At 43.6% G+C, this 19,374-nt stretch overlaps 1 protein-coding gene across 3 annotated transcripts in view; it reads right to left on the bottom strand.

Moving 5' to 3' along the window:
* LOC137517724 (chloride channel protein C-like) overlaps window positions 1–17,548 on the bottom strand; it is a 187,748-nt gene extending 170,200 nt beyond the window's left edge. The window contains exons 1-3 of one of the 3 annotated variants that reach the window (XM_068234745.1): window positions 17,476–17,548; window positions 16,862–16,934; window positions 10,185–10,343 (exon numbers count right to left, since the gene is read on the bottom strand). In XM_068234745.1, the coding sequence (XP_068090846.1) occupies window positions 10,185–10,194 (10 nt within the window). In that variant the 5' untranslated portion in view covers window positions 10,195–10,343; window positions 16,862–16,934; window positions 17,476–17,548. Of the gene's footprint in view, window positions 1–10,184; window positions 10,344–16,861; window positions 16,935–17,208; window positions 17,244–17,475 lie in introns of those variants that run through there. The other 2 variants (XM_068234747.1, XM_068234746.1) reach the window with 2 other exon arrangements.
* Window positions 17,549–19,374: the final 1,826 nt, after the last annotated feature.

The raw sequence follows: 19,374 nt of genomic DNA, 5'->3' as shown, positions 1-19,374 counted from the left end.
TGTCTTAATTGTCACTTAAGATGTGTCCATGGGAACAAAAAATGGGCTGTTGTAATTAATGCATCTTAATGATACTTATTTATATATGCAAAAAAGAAACTCCCAAAAAAACTATGTAACTCTTTCTGATATTCAAGTGTATATAAGCTGTGTGCTCTAGCATTTTGTCAGTCTATAGGTATAGGCTCTGAAGAAGGCTTACAAGCAGAATGCTTACTCTTTTTCTTTTAAAGTGTACCTGTGGCGAGGCAAAGGGTAAAAAAAATGATACTTACCTAAAAAGATGTGCCTCTGGATCCTGAGAAGGCTTTCCACATGCTTAGAGTTGCTGTGCATGGACCTTGCAATGATCATGAGCATAAATCAAGATGAGGTCATTTGTTGGGAAATCAACAGAGTGGTGATAATGTGCTACATTAGGTAGAATAAATCCTTGCATGGTAAAGCTATTAAGGTATTAAGGATAAGCGAGATTGTCCTATCCATTCTGCAAAAATGTCAGCAGAAAGCATATATGTGAAAACATTATACAAGACGCCATCTTATGTTTGCTGCATGTCTGGCTTCTGTGTTATTTAAAAAAAAAAAAAATTTGTCTCTGAAATTGACTTTTCTCTTATGTGTATGGAATTCCCACTTGCAAAAAAAACAACCCATTTTGGGCAACAGAGAGGAGCAGATATATGGACATGTTGACAGATCCTATGTTACCTATAGGATCTGTTCATACATGCCTGTTGTCAACCGATCCACTGTCTCAATTGTTCTGAGCTGAATGCATTTATGTGCAGCGCATGATAATTAAGTCAGACATGCCATACACAGCTCTGCATTGTATGACATGATCAATGCAATGGAGACTTTCCTAGTGACTAGGAGCCCATGCATTGAACATCCCATGACAGGAATCTGATCAAGTGTGAACTGAGCTTTACTAAGCTTGTGGCTCTTCCTCCCATAAATCCAGCCAGTATAAGTTGCCCCCCATTCAGTATAGGTAATCATGGGCGTGTGTACCCAGTATAGGTCTTCAGGGTAACTAACAACCCCAGAATAGGTAGCCAGAGTTAGCCCCCCCCCCCCCCCCCCCCCAGTGTAGGTAGCAAAGATAAACCCCCAGTATTGGTAGTCGGGGGCATCCCCCAGTATAGGTAGCTAGAGGTGTCCAACAGTATAGATAGCCAAAGGTGACTGCAAGTATAGGTATTCCCCCATTGTGGGTAGCCAAAGGTGTCCCCTAATAGAGTTAGACCTCCGAAGTATAGTTAGGTAACCAAAGGTGTCCCCCCTACCCCAGTACAGGGGGGTACAGACAGGGAGGAAGTAGTGGCCAGATTCACAGACAGGGTGGACCTAGAAAGCACAGAAGGCCACTGCTGTGGGTGAGGACCCAAGCAGCGGTTTGGTTCACTTGTCCCTAGCGGCAGCCCTGACTGTCATTTTTTGCTAATTACAGTATTTGATATTAGTGACAGGACGTGTATGTTTGTTTCCAGCGGTGTTTCTTTGGGCGCAGGGCGAAGCTGAAAGACACTCCCGTGCGCTAGATAACCTAGGGGAATATAAAAAATATATTCCCCTACTAAGTAACAAATTTGTCATTTTGGATTCAAAAGTAGGAGAATATATTGCTATTGCTATTTATATATTACAGGACCAGTAATCCAGGGAGAATAATAGAGGTGGAGGCACTGGATTCAGTGAAATATAGGATTAAAGATCAAATAACCTGCACTACACGTGGGGTGATTTACTGCATCCAGTGCCCCTGTCAGAAAAGGCATGTGGGAAGGACTAAGAGGGCGTTGCAGAGTAGGATAGCGGAACATTTTAATAAAATTGAAAAGAAGAATGTCACACACCCATTGTCAAAACACTACAAAGAAAAACATGGGGGGAGTCTGAGGGGAACTATATTTTTTGGATTGGAAGTGATAGGCCATGGTAAAAGGGGGGGGGGGGGTGACTATATTCAGAAGATGTCTAGAAATGAATCAAAGTGGATTTACCAGTTGGAGACAATTATTCCAAAAGGTCTTAACAGTGAGATGGAGCTGTTTGCATTTTTTTAATATTATGAAGATTTTAGTCTTATGTGCAATTTTAATTAACAACTGAGGATAGGAGAAGTAACGGATAACCCTATATACAATTCTAGGTAGGAAAGTGTATATTGAAAGTGAGAAGGCAGTGTGAAATGAGTAATAATCTCCTTAATATATGTATAGCTAAGTATAAGGAGAATGGACTACAAGAAAATGGAGATCGTTATCAGGTGACTGGAAACCACACCCCAGGTAAATTGGGGGAGGAGAACTATGGTGTCAAATGAGTTATAAAAATGGACAGCTCAAACTGCCCCACAATTCTAAATCCTCCTGAAAAAGGCCGACGTTTTTCCGGCAGAAACGCGTAGAGGTGTTAAATTGAAGCTTATAAAGTGCCCATAAGAATCTGCATAGGCTCTGGAAGGAGCGGACTGTTAGCGCGCAACAGCCGCCAGTGAAAGTTCCAGGAACCTAGTAAGGTGACGTCACCGAAGAGCAGTGCACGCGAGAAGCCAACAGACGGAAAACACAACGGGCGGACTTCTGAGACTTGTATGCGGAAGTGACGTATGCTGTGTGAGAACGCCAGTCTGGCGAGCGGCGGGCATAGGAGAAGAACTTGGGGATATTGAGCTTATTGTGAACCGGATAAGAACGAAGGAGAAAAACTAGCCAAGACTCCCAGAGGACTTTTAACAGAGTGGTTCATTCACCATAAGGGAATACGTGAGTTTACCGATATTGCTGCTGTTTTAAATATGATCTCTGTACAGGAAGCTGTTTTTTAATTGAAAAACGAAAAAGATTAAAGTGACTTTTTTTCTGCCCGTACCTGGAAAGAGACATAGAGTAAGAAGATACTAACGGACGGTCAATTGAATACAATTATTTTTTAAAGGACCCTAAAAGAATCTTATATGTTTTAGATCCATTAGTGGTAGTAATTAGCTTAGGTGGGTGGAGAGGCCTCTCTGGAGTATGGATGTGTAATGAGAGAGTGTGTGCAAAGCGTATGAATATATACATTTGAATTTTAATAAACTGTGGAAGCTATCTAGCGCGTGTCAGTGTTATATAATTTTTATCTGTGCAAATTTGAGGGTTAAGGGATCCCCTCCACGTGACACGCAGCTTATTAATAAGTGAAACTTTTTTCTAGCGCCGGAGAGTGTTTATTTACGCAGTATATTTATATATTACTATTGCTGGTACCCAAATTACAATGATTTTGGATAAATTCCCCCTGACATTATGTTAAGACATAATTAACATTTCAGTCTATTGCCATCAGGGCCGGATTTGTACTTTTTACCGCCCAAGGCCCACTATCACCAGCTTCCCCCTTACAACAGTATCCTAAACTTCCCCCAACACGACAGGGATTAGATTGTAGGCTCCTCTGAGGACAATTAGGGAAGTGATGGCAGGGATTAGATTGTAAGCCCCTTGCGAGCAGCACATTCGGTAATTGATAGGCAGCGCAGAGATCCCTTCAAGGTCCTTCGCTGCCCCTTCATCCCCTGAGTGCCAGATCTGGCTATTGGTAGCCGCCCACCGCTATGTGCAAACTCTGTGTAGCAGGATGAATGCTCAGCAGGCTAACTGATACTACCACCCTTGTGCCCACAGCCCGCCCCTTGCTTTCCTGGTGCCCTAGGCCATGGCCTATGTGGCCTTGCCTGAAATCCGGCCAAGATTGCCATGCTATATAAATACTAAATAATAACAACAACAATAGTTTTCTTCTTTATCAGTTGCTACTGTCTTTCTGAGTCACATCACGCTACCTAACTCAGCTTGTCCCCTCAGTAACTGTACACCAAATGATCCTATCCCATGTTTCCTGCAGTATGTCTTACATTGATGGCTAAATAATGATTGTCTGCTGAGGCTGTCTGTATATGATATCAGCCTTTGCAATGACATCTGTCAAACTCAAGTGGTTAACTGAACTTGAAAGTAGACAAAGTAGACATTCTATGAATGCAATTCTGCATGGTGTCACCACATGCCAGGATTTAATGGAACTTCAACAGAAATTTCCCCATCAGGTGGAACACAGTATCCGCTGCACAATTAGTTCTACAGAAACAGGAGGATGATTGGGGGGAAAAATGTTTTCCCAATTAGATTGGCTTCTCCATCTGCTATTACATTTATACAAATCTGTATTGTACAACACGCCTACTGGACTTTGGCTAAATTTCAAGTAGACTTTGGCATCTGATATTGAATTGTAAATGTATTTAGGATTTCTGAGATGATATACTATATCAGCAGTAACCAGAGCTGGGCCAAGGTCCTCCAGCACCCAAGGCTGAGACACTAAAGTGCGCCCCTTCATCCCTCCACTCCAGCCGTCACACACCGATTGCTATTAGACTAAGAGGTGCCCCAGGGCCCCCAACACCTTCATCTCTACTTATCTGGCTTGCAGTCACTGCCATGTATCTCCTTTTCTTATTTCTTGCTGCTTCAAACACAATAGGGGAATGATAGCTGAGCTGAGTGCGCCCCCTGCTACACTGCACCCTGAGGCTGGAGCCTCTCTCGCCTCTGCCTCGGCCCAGCCCTGGCAGTAACAGAGAGCTATGTGCAGTCTCTCTGCAAAGTATGCTTGTTTTGTATTAAAGACAAAGAAGTTGGTCAATGATGGCTCAATTCATATATGCCACACCCTTTTTGATGGGCATATTACAATTTCAGTTCTCCATTTGGGTTGACCCTTTTCTTGTCATCTAATTTCATTCATTAATGTATCCAATTTGATGCAATTTCTGTCAGCCCCCTTCTTACTATGTGCAGCATCTTCCTGTTTGGGTGGGGGGTTTTCATTCTAGGTTGTAGATTTCAGAAAGTATGGTAGCATGGAGCTTTTGGTTTTTGTAAGTTTTTTTTTTTTACTGAATATTGAGGTAGGGATAGGAAGTGGTGTTATTTTGTCCCCTTGCTGCAGCAAAGGGAGAGGAAACATTGTTTATACTATATGTCCAAATCCAGAGATGTCCAAAAGTAAATCATTTATCCATGTTTCCCTATTTATAACACATGACTCAAATTACAAACAAATTAAACATGCAAACAGCCTCTCGGGACATAACTTGTTTGTAAATAGTCCGCCTGTACTGAACTATAAAGAGGCTCCAAGACAAATTTGAAAAGTACTGCAGTATGACTCAATGTAAATGATTATACTGTTTTTAGATACTTTGGGCCATATGCAATTCCCTTTTTCTCCTGAGTTTTCTCCTAGGTGACATTTTCAAATGTGTTAATAAAATGGCTTTTAAACCACCAATAAGCAAGAAAATACTCAAAATAATTGTGATAGTACTTTTTCACCTACTTTTTGTCACTTTTCAGTTACAAAGTGCAGAAAAGTTATTTTAAATAGGAGATGAAAAATTCTCTCCTAGGAGAAAACTCTGGAGAAAGAGTAAATTGCATATGGGCCTTTGACTCTACCATGCCAACCACACTCCATTCCAAATCCCACCTCGTCCCTCCATTGTTTTAACTTCTGACATTGTGTAGAGTACCTACAGTATGTCATGGGTCTCAGGATTTATAGCCTCCTTTGTATGCTGAACTGCATATTACCCTTAGCTGATCAATCATGTCATCAATGTTTTGTGATTGATTTTTCAAAATAGTTCCATGGACAAACTGTGGTGAACTAGTGTTCCCGGCGTGCCGCCTCATGTCCTGTAGAGTTCCGCTACAGTGTAGGGGAACACTGCTGGACAGTAGGAGCTCATTTGGGCAATTGTCCTTGGGCTAATTTTAAACAGCATGTTTTGATCCTCCTAGAAGAGATAAATTAGGTTACACCCGAATAAACCACACCTGTTTTCACAGAAAATAAAAATAAAAATGATGAATGCACTGGCCTGCAAACAGAAGACAATGATACTTCCCACATGAAAATTAACAAGGAAAGTAAGGCAACATACTATCCCATAGGTAAGCATGCCTCTACATGGAGCATGCAATTACCTTCACCTTATGCCGGTTCTGTCCTTTTCCTCAGATGTTACCACATTTAAAGTGCGTAGGTTCCTCCAAAAATCTAACAATGAACAAGGGACTCAGCAGACACAAAGTGAAAGTATTTGCAGTTTCTTCCTCCTGTTTCTTTCCTTGTTATAATATATTAGATGATAAAATAAAGTCATGTAATAATAACGTCAAAGTATAAATAATGAAACAAAGAACTCTCCCTGTGAATAACAACCAGTGTTTTTGTGTCAACATGACACATAGTGGCCATAAAATTAGCAGCAGTAAAGACCAGCAAAACAGCAACTCTGAAGGCCTCTGGCGAGGGACAGAAGTGAGGAGCGATGAGATGCTAATTTTGGAAGTTTGCTTATTGTTTGTATATTGCATGCAGCAAGGTGAGGCAGATGGGCCTAATACCATAAGTAGCTGCACACAGTTGTCATAAACTTGCCATAATTTATACATCAAATTAGCATCCCACTGATCATCAGGGAAGAGCTAGAGGAATGATCCCTTACAAATAGGCTGCACCACCATATACATAATCAAACTAATACTTAATTATAGAATTACTGGTACAAAACAGCTAAAACCAATTATAACACCAGCAATGACCTATAACACCACTAGGGTGGAGGAGACAATACAATATTTATTATTATTATTTAGTATTTATATAGCGCTCACATCTTCCGCAGCACTGTACACAGTATATTGTCTTGTCACTTAACTACTTTAGTACCAAGCTAATTGAAATCTACGCCCTGTTTTGGTGGTCACCTGGCTGGCAGGATGTAGAATTCAATTAGCAGCCGCTGCGCGCATTCACCTTTTCCTTCGCTCCCGCCGATCTCGTCTCTGAATCCTGGTCTGTCGCCGCAGCTCACTCGCTCTACCTGTCTCTAATGACAGCAGAGTTTCTGTGAGCGGGTCAGGAGCCGATCTCATTGGCTCCTGACCCTGTCTTTCAACATAAGCCGCTCCCATTGCCTTACATTGAAAGACAGCACTGTACACAGTATATTGTCTTGTCACTTAACTACTTTAGTACCAAGCTAATTGAAATGTACGCCCTGTTTTGGTGGTCACCTGGCTGGCAGGATGTAGAATTCAATTAGCAGCCGCTGCGCGCATTCACCTTTTCCTTCGCTCCCGCCGATCTCGTCTCTGAATCCTGGTCTGTCGCCGCAGCTCACTCGCTCTACCTGTCTCTAATGACAGCAGAGTTCCTGTGAGCGGGTCAGGAGCCGATCTCATTGGCTCCTGACCCTGTCTTTCAACATAAGCCGCTCCCATTGCCTTACATTGAAAGACAGGGTCAGGAGCCAATGAAAGTGGCTCATGACCGGCTCACAGGAACTCTGCTGTCATAGAGACAGCAGAGTGAATGGCCCGGTTCTCGGCGTGCGGCGGTGACAGGGGTTGCGGCGGGTAAGTGCGGCAATTTGTTGTTTTCCGTCGGGATTCCGCCATTTCTGTACCAGCCGTCTTTGGTCTTTAAGGGGGGGAGACCACTGATACTGGTAGGTGGTTAAAGAGGAACTCCAGTGAAAATAATGTAATAAAAAGTGCTTCATTTTTACAATAATTATGTATAAATGATTTAGTCAGTTTGCACATTGTAAAATATTTCCTCTCCCTGATTTACATTCTTACATTTATCACATGGTGACATTTTTACTGCTGGCAGGTGATGTCAGTGGAATAAGATGCTGCTTGCTTTTTTGGAAGTTGGAAACAGCTGTTATTTCCCACAATGCAACAAGGCTCCCACAGTGTGATGTCAGAACCATGGTCCTGACATCACACTGTGGGAGGGGTTGCACCACAATATCAGCCATACAGAGCCCCCTAATGATCCGTTTATGAAAAGGAAAAGATTTCTCATGGGAAATGGGGTATCAGCTACAGATTGGGATGAATTCTTGGTTACGGTTTTTTCTTTAACTCTCCCTCAGAGGGGCTCACAATCTAATCCCTACCATAATTATATGTATATGTACAGGTGAAACTAAAAAAAAATAGAATATCATGCAAAACTCCATGTACTTCAATAATTCAACTTAAAAGGTGAAACTAATGTATGAAATAGACTCATCACATGGAAAGTGAGATTTTTCAAGCCTTTATTTGTTATAATTTGGATGATAATGGCTTACAGCTTATGAAAAACCCCAAAATCTAAATCTCAGACCATTAGAATATTGTGAAAATGTTCAATATTCTAACTCAAAGTGTCAGACTCTAATCAGCTAATTAATCCAAAACATCTGCAAAGGGTTCCTATTTCATATATATAATTTGTTTCACCTTTTTAAGTTGAATTACTGATATAAACGAACTTTTGCACGATATTCTATTTTATTGAATTTCACCTGTATGTATCGTGTAGTTTATCCATCGGAGGACGTTTAGATCTGAGCGCTGCTTTTGTTGGAATTACCGTATATCTGATTGGAGACTGATGTGATCTTATAAAGCAAGCGATCCTCGACATCCTTATTTGAACACTCTGTCCTAAGAACTGTGACTGTTCTTGGATTTAATTTTATGAGATTTTTATTCTATTATTTTATATGTTCTCTGTTGTTGGGGAGGGAAACTCTTACATTGGTATTTTACTAGTAGAATTATGGCTAGGTTAAACAAATTATGGCTAGATAAAAGAAAGGTAAAGTCCAATTAAACATTACCTAACAACCTGGAACATTTAAACACATTCTATTTAACAATCACTGTAAACCACTCCAGATTTTCTTGCCCTCTGTATTGTGGCAGTAATATTAGTTTATAAGCCTTTAGGTGATTTGTTGATTAAATGCAAAGACATTTTGGCATGCATACAAACTATAGTAATGCAGTTATAAATGCCAATTAAGTGGCGGCTATTTTGATTTTTAATGATAATTAACAATGACTAATGCATGTACATTGGTCAAATAACAGTCTGTTACTCTTAGGAAAAAATCGTGAGCATTTTGGGTGACATTCTAGGAATGACTGCTGTACAGACAGCTATCTGCTGGGCATCCTTTTCTGTGGGAATAAAAAGTAGGAGACACCATCTCCATATGAGAACTGTAAAAGCACTATAATACAAGTAGATTTAACATGGAGAATTGCCAGAGTGCTAGAAACTTCAGGATACATCTGTAGGAGTGCCAGATTTTCACCCAAGATGATGTCAAAAAAGCCTAGCATTTTGTGTGTAGCAAAGGACAAAAAGAAATAAAGATGGTTTGTTGCTTGAGATAATACCACCATTTTTTATGTCTTTTTTTTCATAGATCAGCCTCTGTGTATTTTACTCTTTACTACGATACACGTCACATTGTTCAGACTTTCCTATAATCTATGTATGTTAATCCTTGTACACATGCCTGACTTAAAGGATACCTGAAGTGACATGTGATATGATGAGATAGACATGGGTATGTACAGTGCCTAGTACACAAATAACTATGCTGTGTACCTTTTTTTCTTTCTCTGCCTGAAAGAGTTAAATATCAAGTATGTAAGTGGCTGACACAGTCCTGACTCAGACAGGAAGTGACTACAGTGTGACCCTCACTGATAAGAAATTCCAACTATAAAACACTTTCCTAGCAGGAAATGGTTTCTGAGAGCAGGAAAGAGATAAAAAGGGTCAATAGTTCATAGAATTTAGCTCTGGCATGCTTCAATAAATGTGTCATTGAGCAAAAACAACAAAACAGTTAAAACTGATGCAGATCTCCAACCCACATACCCCCACCCCCACCGATCCCATTGTTCATGCTGCTCCCTGCCTGCCCTGTGCCAACACAATAAACAATAAAAAGTAGATATCACCAGCTGTCAGAACTTTGCCTTCTTAAAATAGAAGGCATTTGCAATTATGCTTTTTGTGAACAAGAGAAAACTCAAATCATTGCAACTACCCTCTGTTTTAAAAAGTCCCATTTATATTTGGCAGACTTGTTTGAAGAAAAACATAAAACATTGAAGCAAAGTTTTCACAATTATCAATCCTATTTTGTTCCAAATTCAAATTCTCCCACAAAGTGTTAAAAGACAATACAAATGTAGCATACTACGAGCTAGTACTCTGGAAGAGTGATTCATTCATAATATGGATTTTAATAATAGGGTTACCTGAAAACATGGTGTGTGGGGTAAATAGCAGTTTAGTCCCTGTGTTACACTCCTTCCTGCGACACTAAGTTTCCTGCGTAGGCTCAGCCTCATGCAGCTGGGTTTCTTTCTGTTGATGCATCAACAATGCTGGACAAATGGAAGAAAAGTTTCATTGCCCTGTTTAAAGTAATAACAACATAGTAGTGTAACAGTGCTAGCTGTGCCAGTCCGTCTGGTTCTTCTGCGCAGCTTATTTACTTTAAAGTGAACCTCCAGACTAAAAATCTACTCAGCAGCACTGAAAAGGCTTGGTGTTTCTTTAACAGTTTCACAGCATCAGAACTTTGCTTTTCTTACCCAAGCCTCATTTTTAGCTGCACAGAAGAAAACTGCCCCTGCCCCCCAAATTTTTCCCCTGATGCTGTGCAAAGCATGATAAGATTTCTGATGTTGTTGTTATCGTTCTGCTGTTTTGGTGCAATTTTTTATTTTATTTTGAATTTGAGATTTGAAGCCTAGTGCACACAGCTGGGAGGGGTGATCAGGACACAGGACAGTTGGAACTGTGTCTCATGCTCCTTGTCACCACCTTTCAACCAAAAAGATGGCTGCCCCCATGAAATCAGAAACATTTGCCTGTTTTTTTTAAAAAAAACAGGGTGGATAAGAGATTATAATACTTATCTATTTTAATTAACATAACTAATGACAGTATGTTTGTTTAGGCTGAAGTTCCCCTTTAAAGGACAACTCCAGGCTCCGATCTAAATAAACCATCTGATAGTTCAGACAAATGTATTTTGCTGTCACTTACATTATGTCTAATTGATCTGATCGTTCTCATGGGGGATTCTCAAAGTTTATTTTATTCTTTGCAGGAGCACTCCTAAGAAAGGACCAAAGGTACAGCCAAGTCCCTGTTTTCAGGAACTTGGGCAACCGGAAGTCACAACTAACCGGCATGCCTGAGTGATAACGGGGACTTTGCTTTTGGCTGGTTTCGAGGCTTTTTAAATACCATATATTCTGGCGTACAAGACGACCCCCCAACTTTTCCAGCTAAAATACAGAGTTTGGGATATACTCGCCATATAACACTACCCCTCTTCCAACGCACACCAAATAAAAATAAAAAATCATATACTGGTGCTATGGATGAATAGATACTGGTGCTGTACAGTATGTGGTACCGAGTATATAACAGTATACAGGTGATTGACTGGTTGGATTGATAAACTCTCCCTCTCCCTAAGCGGATTGGTCACCTCTCCATGTCTCCCTGTTTTTCAGAGCGGGGTGGAAGAATAGATTGCGCTGTGCCCATACAACATGACTCTTTCACCCGTCTGGCCCGCCCTTGTATCCTATTTACCTCCTTCTCTGCCTCACAGATCTCGCACATGTGGGCCTGCGCCACTTCACTACAGTCCTCAGCAGCGAGATCTGAAAGGCTGTAACAGTATAGGGCATATCACCCAGCATCAATGACACCCGACATATAAGACGACCTCTGACTTTCCAGAAGATTTTCAAGGGCTAAAAAGTAGTCTTATACGCCAGAATATACAGTACTTACCAAGCTTCCAGCGATGTTTAGCAGCCTTTTTGAATCACCTAGCAAGCTTATAGTGGCTTCTGGTGCTCGCGCATGTAAGTCAGCTTGTCACCTGACCCGATGCAGGTCGTCTGACTTCCGTGCACGGGGGAAACTGGAAAATCGCTAGCAGCCCGCTAGGTCAGTGTTCCCCAACCCTGTCCTCAAGGCCCACCAACAGTGCATGTTTTATGGAAATCCACAGAGGTGGATGAGCTCTGCTGAGACGCTAATTACTCTACCTGTGCATGTTTGTGGTTTTCTGCAAAACATGTACTGTTGGTGGGACTTGAGGACAGGTTGGGGAACTCTGCGCTAGGTGATTCAGAAAGGCTGCTAGACATTGCTGGAAGTTCGGTAAGTATTTGGGGGAAGGTTTTGTGCATTTTAGGCGGTTGCTCAAGAAACCGACAAGCACATGTATCCAGGGCCGGGCCGAGGCAGAGGCGAGAGAAGCTCCAGCCTCAGGGTGCAGTGTAGGAGGGGGCGCACAACTCACCCAGCTATTATTCCCCTATTGGGCTTGATTCACTAACCGGCGTGAAAACCCACTTAGTGCCCGAAATGCAGCTTTGCGGGCAGTAATAGCCACACAAAGCTACATCACGCATAGCCCAATGCAGTGCACGCACAGCCGGCAATAGTGCGCGGTGCGACGATAACGTCGCACCCGCTGCCCTGTAAACGGCGCATCGGGTGCCTTAAAATGGCGCATCAGTGCGCCGCTTCGGTGAGCACCCGATGCGCCGTTTTCATTGCACCGGGTGCGACATTTACAGAGCAGCGGGTGCGACGTTATCGTCGCACCGCGCACTATTACCGGCTGCGCGTGCACTGCACTGGGCTATGCGCGATGTGTGTGCGCTAACCACTTAACTCCATGGTTTGTGCCCACTAGGTGTTAAAGCACCAACGCCTGGGGTGGGAGGGATGGAGGGGCGCACTTTGGTGTCTCAGCCTTGGGTGCTGGAAGACCCCGTCTCTGCATGTATCCATCCATGTATCCATCAGGCGATCCCCACCACTGCCGGATACTCAGGACTTTGCTGAACAAGCCTGTTGCCTCACATGCACTCTATGCTGGTATTTGGATTGCTGGGACTCTGACACTGATTTCCAGGGAGTGCTTTTGAAAATAAAGGAATTCCTGAAAATTCTCCATAAATTGGACTAGTCCAAAACCTATCAAAGCTGTCAGATCAAAACAGAGATGGATTAAAATGAAATGGGGCAATAGGAAAGGTAGTAGCTTTGGCTCCCCCTTATGGTCCTTTTAGTAATCTGGGGTGGAGAGCGTGGCTGGAGGGCTCCTCTACACTCACTAACGTAGGGGCTTTTTTCCTACTGTACACACCAAGTGAGGAATGTAAACACTTCTCAGACACTGCAGACACTCCTGAACACAGATAGACAATCAGAAAGCATTTCTGCTTACATTAGAAGATGAATAAAGCAGTTATGAATAAAATGCAAAGTCAGCTCTCAGAGCAAAAAAAGTGTACTTTGGAAACACTTGGGAACTCAAAGCGCTGTGACCCTGCGTTCTGCAGTCAAAGGCTCGGGAAAAGAGGTGAGTTTTTAGCCTTTTTTTTAAAGCTGTCCAGAGAAGGAGCCTCTCATACTGATTGTGGAAGTGAGTTCCATAGAGTAGGGGCTGCATAGGAAAAGGCCCGAGCACCAAATGTTAAGTGTGTCCTGGGAATAACCAGATTCATCTTGTTGGCAGAACGGAGGGTGCGTGGAGGGGCATAAAATTCCAATAGATCCGCTATGTATTTGGGTCCCATGTGGTGTAGAGCCTTGAATGTGAGCAGGCAGATCTTAGAATGGATTCTCCATTTTACTGGCAACCAGTGAAGAGTTTGCAGTACTGGGGTGATGTGTGAGCTGCGGGCAGGGCCGGCCCGCCCATGAGGCGGGGTGAAACGCTTGCCTCTGGCGGCACTTCTGGGGGGGCACCCGCCCGTCCGTGGGTGTGGATGGCCGCCCGAGCTGGAGGGGAGGATAGCGGGCAGGAAGGGGGTATTGGGCCTAGCGGCGGGGAGAGGGGTCGGACCCCCCCCCCCTCCCTCGCCTGGGTCCCCCGTCCTCCGCTCCCCTCCAGCTTGTTAGGTCGCTGGCTGGCTGCAGCTATAAGAGGCAACGGGCGGGGATCACTCACCTCTTCCTCGTTCCAGCGTGCGCTCCACTGACGTCACTTCTGAAAGCGCTGGCTGGAACAAGGAAGAGGTGAGTGATCCCCGCCCGTTGCCTCTTATAGCTGCAGCCAGCCAGCGACCTAACAAGCTGGAGGGGAGCGGAGGACGAGGGACCCAGGCGAGGGAGGGGGGGTCCGACCCCCCTCCCCGCCGCTAGGCCCAATAACCCCTTCCTGCCCGCTATCCACTCCAGCTCGGGCGGTCCCCCCACACCCATGGCTTGGGGGGGGGGGGGGCGGCGGCAGCAATTTCTTTAAAATTTGCCTCAGGCGGCAAATGGTCTAGGGCTGGGCCTGGCTGCGGGGGGCATTGGCTAGGAGTCTGGCTGCAGCATTTTGTACTAGTTGTAAGGGGCGCAGAACATTATCTGTAGATCAGATGAACAGGGCATTGCAGTAGTCTAGGCGGGAGGATACAAATGCATGAACCAGGGCAGGTAGGTCTTCAGCTGGGATAAGGTGTTTGATTTTCGCTATATTTCTTAGATGGAAGAAGGAAGACTTGACTACAGCTCATACCTGCTGTCTGAGTTTTAGATTTCCATTCAGGATCACCCCAAGGTTTCGCACAGAGTCTTTATACTGTACGGTATCTCCCCCAATTGCTAGTTTGAGGTGGTGAGCGTTTTGAACTTTATCCATAATGTGTGGACCACCTACCACCAACACCTCTGTTTTGTCAGAGTTCAGCCTCAACCAGCTGGTGTTCATCCAATTTTGTAAATCCACTAGACAGGCATTTATGGAGGTCCTTTGTGATTAATGATCAATTGTTTTGTTGACTGAGCATTAATCTGGCATTCTGTAGGATTTAGTGTGCCGCAGCGTTGGCAAAATTTCTGCTGAGATCCCATCTAATATATGGTGAGATGTGGTAAGGTGGTAAATGATTAATATCAGGAAGATCATTTACTATATCTACTATGTGTATTGCTATCATATGTCTTACTTTGTTGTGTAAGATGATTATGTAAAGCTAAAAATCAGTTTTTAAAAACATGCAGAGCCGGGACAAGGTCCTCCAGCACCCAAGGCTGAGACACCAAAGTGCGCCCCTCCATCTCTCCCACCCCAGCCGTCACACACTGATTGCTATTAGACTAACAGGTGCCCCAGGGCCCCCAACCTCCCTAATACCTTAATCTCTAGTTATCTGACTTGCAGTCACTGCCATGTATCCCCTTTTCCTAGTTCTTTCTGCTTCAAACAGAATTGGGAATGACAACTGAATGAATTGTGCGCCCCCTCCTACACTGCGCCCTGAGGCTGGAGCCTCTCCAGCCTCTGCCTCGGCCCGGCCCTGAAAACATGACCTGAAACAGCAGGCATTGATTGCAGCACTGCTGTCAGCACTTCACTCTGCATCAACATGCTGTTCAGAATGCAGGGAGGTGGACCACTGATGGAGCTCTTTGAGAGAACTGACACATAATAACGTCTCTCCACACGCTATCCTTTTGATGACTTATATTGTCTAGATGAAAAAATAAAACCCTTACAACATACATGTCAAAGTCCAGACCGCGGGCCAGATCTGGCTGCAGAGCCATCAAATTTGGCCCCCAAGTGGTTTCCCCCCTTTGTATTTTATTGGGCCCACTCTAGGCCACCAGGGAAGCTATATTGGAGGTGAAATCCTAGATCACCAGGAAAGCCATATGGGGGAGAAAGCATTAAACACCAGGGAATTGTATAGGGGAGGGAAGACACTAGACAACAGGGAACTGTATCAGGGAAGGAGGAGGCATTAGACACAAGGAAATTGTATAAGGGAGGGAGGGGGCTACTATGTGTACGAGAGACTTGGGCGCAGGATACAGCCGGTATATGGCTGATCCTGCTACCGCACAAGTCCCGGCCATATTAAATACTATTCCCCCTCCAGGCCCGGTCGCCATGGATAGTGGGGAATGAAATAATTTGGCTTACAGCAATTGCTGGAAGCCGAATTATTAATTTTTAAAAGTAACTTCAGCTCCGTCTTCTGACGGTGCTGAAGTTACTCCCTTTGCCTGCTATAGCCATAATTCCTATTACAGCCTATGGTGGCGCTGGCTGCGCCCAAGTCTCCTGCGCTGGTTTCAGCATGTTCGGGCTACTATACACCAGGGAATTGTATAGGGGAGGGAAGACACTAGACAACAGGGAACTGTATCAGGGAAGGAGGAGGCATTAGACACAAGGGAATTGTATAAGGGAAGGAGGAAGGACACCGAACACCAGGAACTGTATATGGGAGAGAGGGGGCTACTAGACACAAGGGAATTGTATAGGGAAGGGGGGTTCCATTAGACACCAGGGACCTTTATAAGGGAGGAAGGTGGCACCTAGACATTGAGGTTGGCCCCCGACTTGGTCCCAGTTCAATTTTGGCCCACTTTGTATTGAATTTGACACCCCTGCCTTACAATTAAGTCACAGGAGAGGAGGAGTAAGGCACATCCTACCATAGTGTGTTTGTTAGGGGAAAGATTGCTGTCCTGTCTAGTTTTTGGCGGAGCATTCAGTCTTAAATAATAAAAAAAAGTCTTATTTTGTGGAATGATTTTTTTATTTGCAGGACATGCCACTTTTTCATGCCATTTAGAGGGATATCTCCTTAATTACGTTATTTTAGGGACACCCTGGCTTATTATGATGTAATCATTTTTGAAGCGGTTGTCATATAAAACAGTATATACACTGTTCATTGTATTACTCCTGAGTCCGGATTGCATGGTCGCTAGGGCCTGTCCTTACAGGAGATAAAGGGGTGGGGTTTCATGGAGTAGGCACTTTTGCATTGAGGGGAAGGGGGGGGGGGCATTTTTGTCTGGTTATGCCCCTGGCTATAGCATCTTGTAGAAAGACCAGAGATTCACCTCATTGTTTACTGTAAATGTGAAGTTACAGTATTCAGCCTACCTGCATGACAGCTGTTGATAGTGTACACATGTGTCGTGTTTTTGTAGACTAGTCCACTGCAGCATCGACAGACCTCGAGTAAACAGATAATAAATAGTGATAGGGAGATATAACTCAATCTGCAGCAGGATACAACACACAAATAATTATTTATTCTTATCTTCTTTTTTTTATTTTAACTTGAATTTTTATTGACCCATTTTTTTATTATTATTTTTTGTAGCCATGTACAAAGTATACAAGAAAGTCAATGTATGTTATTCAACCCAATATGACAACAATAATCATCATAAAACATATTTAACATGTTAACAGGTGCAGGGAAGAATACTTTTCATTGACTGTACCTCACTGTATGCGACGTAAGGTGTGGTACGTCTTTCTTAGTTCCATTACGTTGTGTTCCTATTAAAACAGAAACATAACGTAACGTTCCACTGTGAACTCAGCCTTCAAGGTCCACACAGACAGCAATATCTACTGTCTTTTTAGTAGAGCGAGGACCAAAACCTCTGAGATCTTTATTGCCTTACTTCCTAAAGCGGGATTAAACTGTATACATGATTGATTAAAAAAAAACATTATTTTGCACCCTCAAAATAAATGTACTGTACCTGTAACTAGTTGTCCTCAAATCCAAATCCTGGCACCATGGTAAATACTTTTTTTTTTATCGCCAACGATCCCTCACACCCAGGCCAACTCTTCTTCAGTCGGCTACCATCAGGTCGAAGGTTTTGGTTCATCCCACAAGGCATAAGACATAAGAGATATGTTATTCTGCTGTTTTTCTGATCTAGAATTGGTGTTGTTCTTTTTATGGGAAACTGTGTTTTTGTCTTGTCATGCCAAGCCCAATTCTGGCAAATAAAGATGATTCTGATTCTGATATTCATCATAGGAGAGCATCCATTTTAAGCTCACTGCTGCATGCAAAACGTAATCACTCAAAAAATGCAAATGCAGGAGAAATGGAGAAAACTGCAATTGCTGAAAAAAATGACTTCCTCTTTCTCAGTTTAGGAAATAAAGAACTGCAGGTTCAAAGAGGTACATTCTCCTAACTGTGTAATAATTGTTTATTGGGGGGGGGGGGGGGGGGGGCGCAATGATTTACAGTATATACACTTTATTTAGTCATTGGGAACTTCAAAACGAAAAAAATCAGCCAGATACTTACCTATGAAGCGGGAAGGCTCTGGGTCCTATAGAGCCTTCCCTCTCCTCTCCCGATCCCTCCGTTTAAAGGGAACCTTAACTTTGAAAAAAAAATTAGTTTCACTTACCTGAGGCATCTACCAGCCCTCTGCAGCCATCCTGTGCCCTCGCAGTCACTCACGACTCCTCCGGTCCCCCGCCGCCAGCTAGTTTCCTTTTTGCCGTCTCGGTAAGTAAAACAATTTTTTTTTTCAGAGTTGAGGTGGCCAAGTGCACCCGAAGACAGGCAGCTCTGTACTGTGCCTGTGTGAGTGTGCAAAAAGCATGCAGGCGCAGGCGCAGTACGGAGCCGCCCGTCTTCAGGAGCACTCCTTCAGTGGTAGATGGAGCAGTATTTTACCAAATTGGTAAATGTAACGATTGGTGTCAGCGAGAACAGATTTCTCTGATTATTGGTGATCTGCAGTATCACCAATAATACAGACGCTATACCTGATTATGTGTGATCTGCAGAATCACCAATAATACTGGTATAGCCAGGACCAGGACAACCAATGTGAGGGTATGTGTTTGGTGCAACAGTAATGATAGAGATACTCGCTATTCCCAGAGGAGCTGGGAGAGAGAAGTATATCTATGTAACACAGGAATACAAACTCCAGCAAGCTGGAGATACAGACAATAGTGAGATAGTTCACCCAAGCAGCGGGTGGAACTATGTTACAACAAGTGTACTGATCACCCGAGGAATGGGTGATTCAGACTGTACTGCAGCTACTGACCACCTGAGGGGCAGGTGATTCAGATAGTACTGCAGCTAGTATTCACCAGAGAAGCAGGTGATACTGGCAGAGAATCCCTCACCAGTGACTAGGCTCACTGGTGAGGATAGGAGAGTCAGACAAGCAGGTTTGGCAACGAGCGGACAGATAGGGTACAGAGACAGAAAGCTAGATCAGAGTAGTGTTTCAGGCAGAGTCGGCAACTATATCAGATAGGCAAAGGTACAGGATCAGTAAACAGAAGAATAGTCAGGCTAGTAGAAGGTCATAACAAATAATACAATTCAATTAGTACTTTAAGCTATCAACAGAATCTGGCTAAGTGTGGATCCCCAGCTCCAGCTGGTTCTAGCACACTTTGGGATCTGACTAGGTCTGAGTGCTAACACGTAGCATTTGCAACAGCAGATGTGGAGCAACTGAATGACCTGTCCTATATATACTGCAAGCGCTCCACAGCACCGCCCCAGTCACTCAGCCGATCCGGAGCATAGCTGGAGTCAGCTGATCGCCTGATCAGCTGACTCCCCTTCTAGTTGCATAAAGTCCTGTCGCCTGGCGCGTGCGCGCGTA

The sequence above is a fragment of the Hyperolius riggenbachi genome, chromosome 5 (genome assembly GCF_040937935.1).
Source record: "Hyperolius riggenbachi isolate aHypRig1 chromosome 5, aHypRig1.pri, whole genome shotgun sequence".
Classification (NCBI taxonomy): domain Eukaryota; kingdom Metazoa; phylum Chordata; class Amphibia; order Anura; family Hyperoliidae; genus Hyperolius; species Hyperolius riggenbachi.
This window is presented reverse-complemented; position numbering and strand designations above follow the sequence as displayed.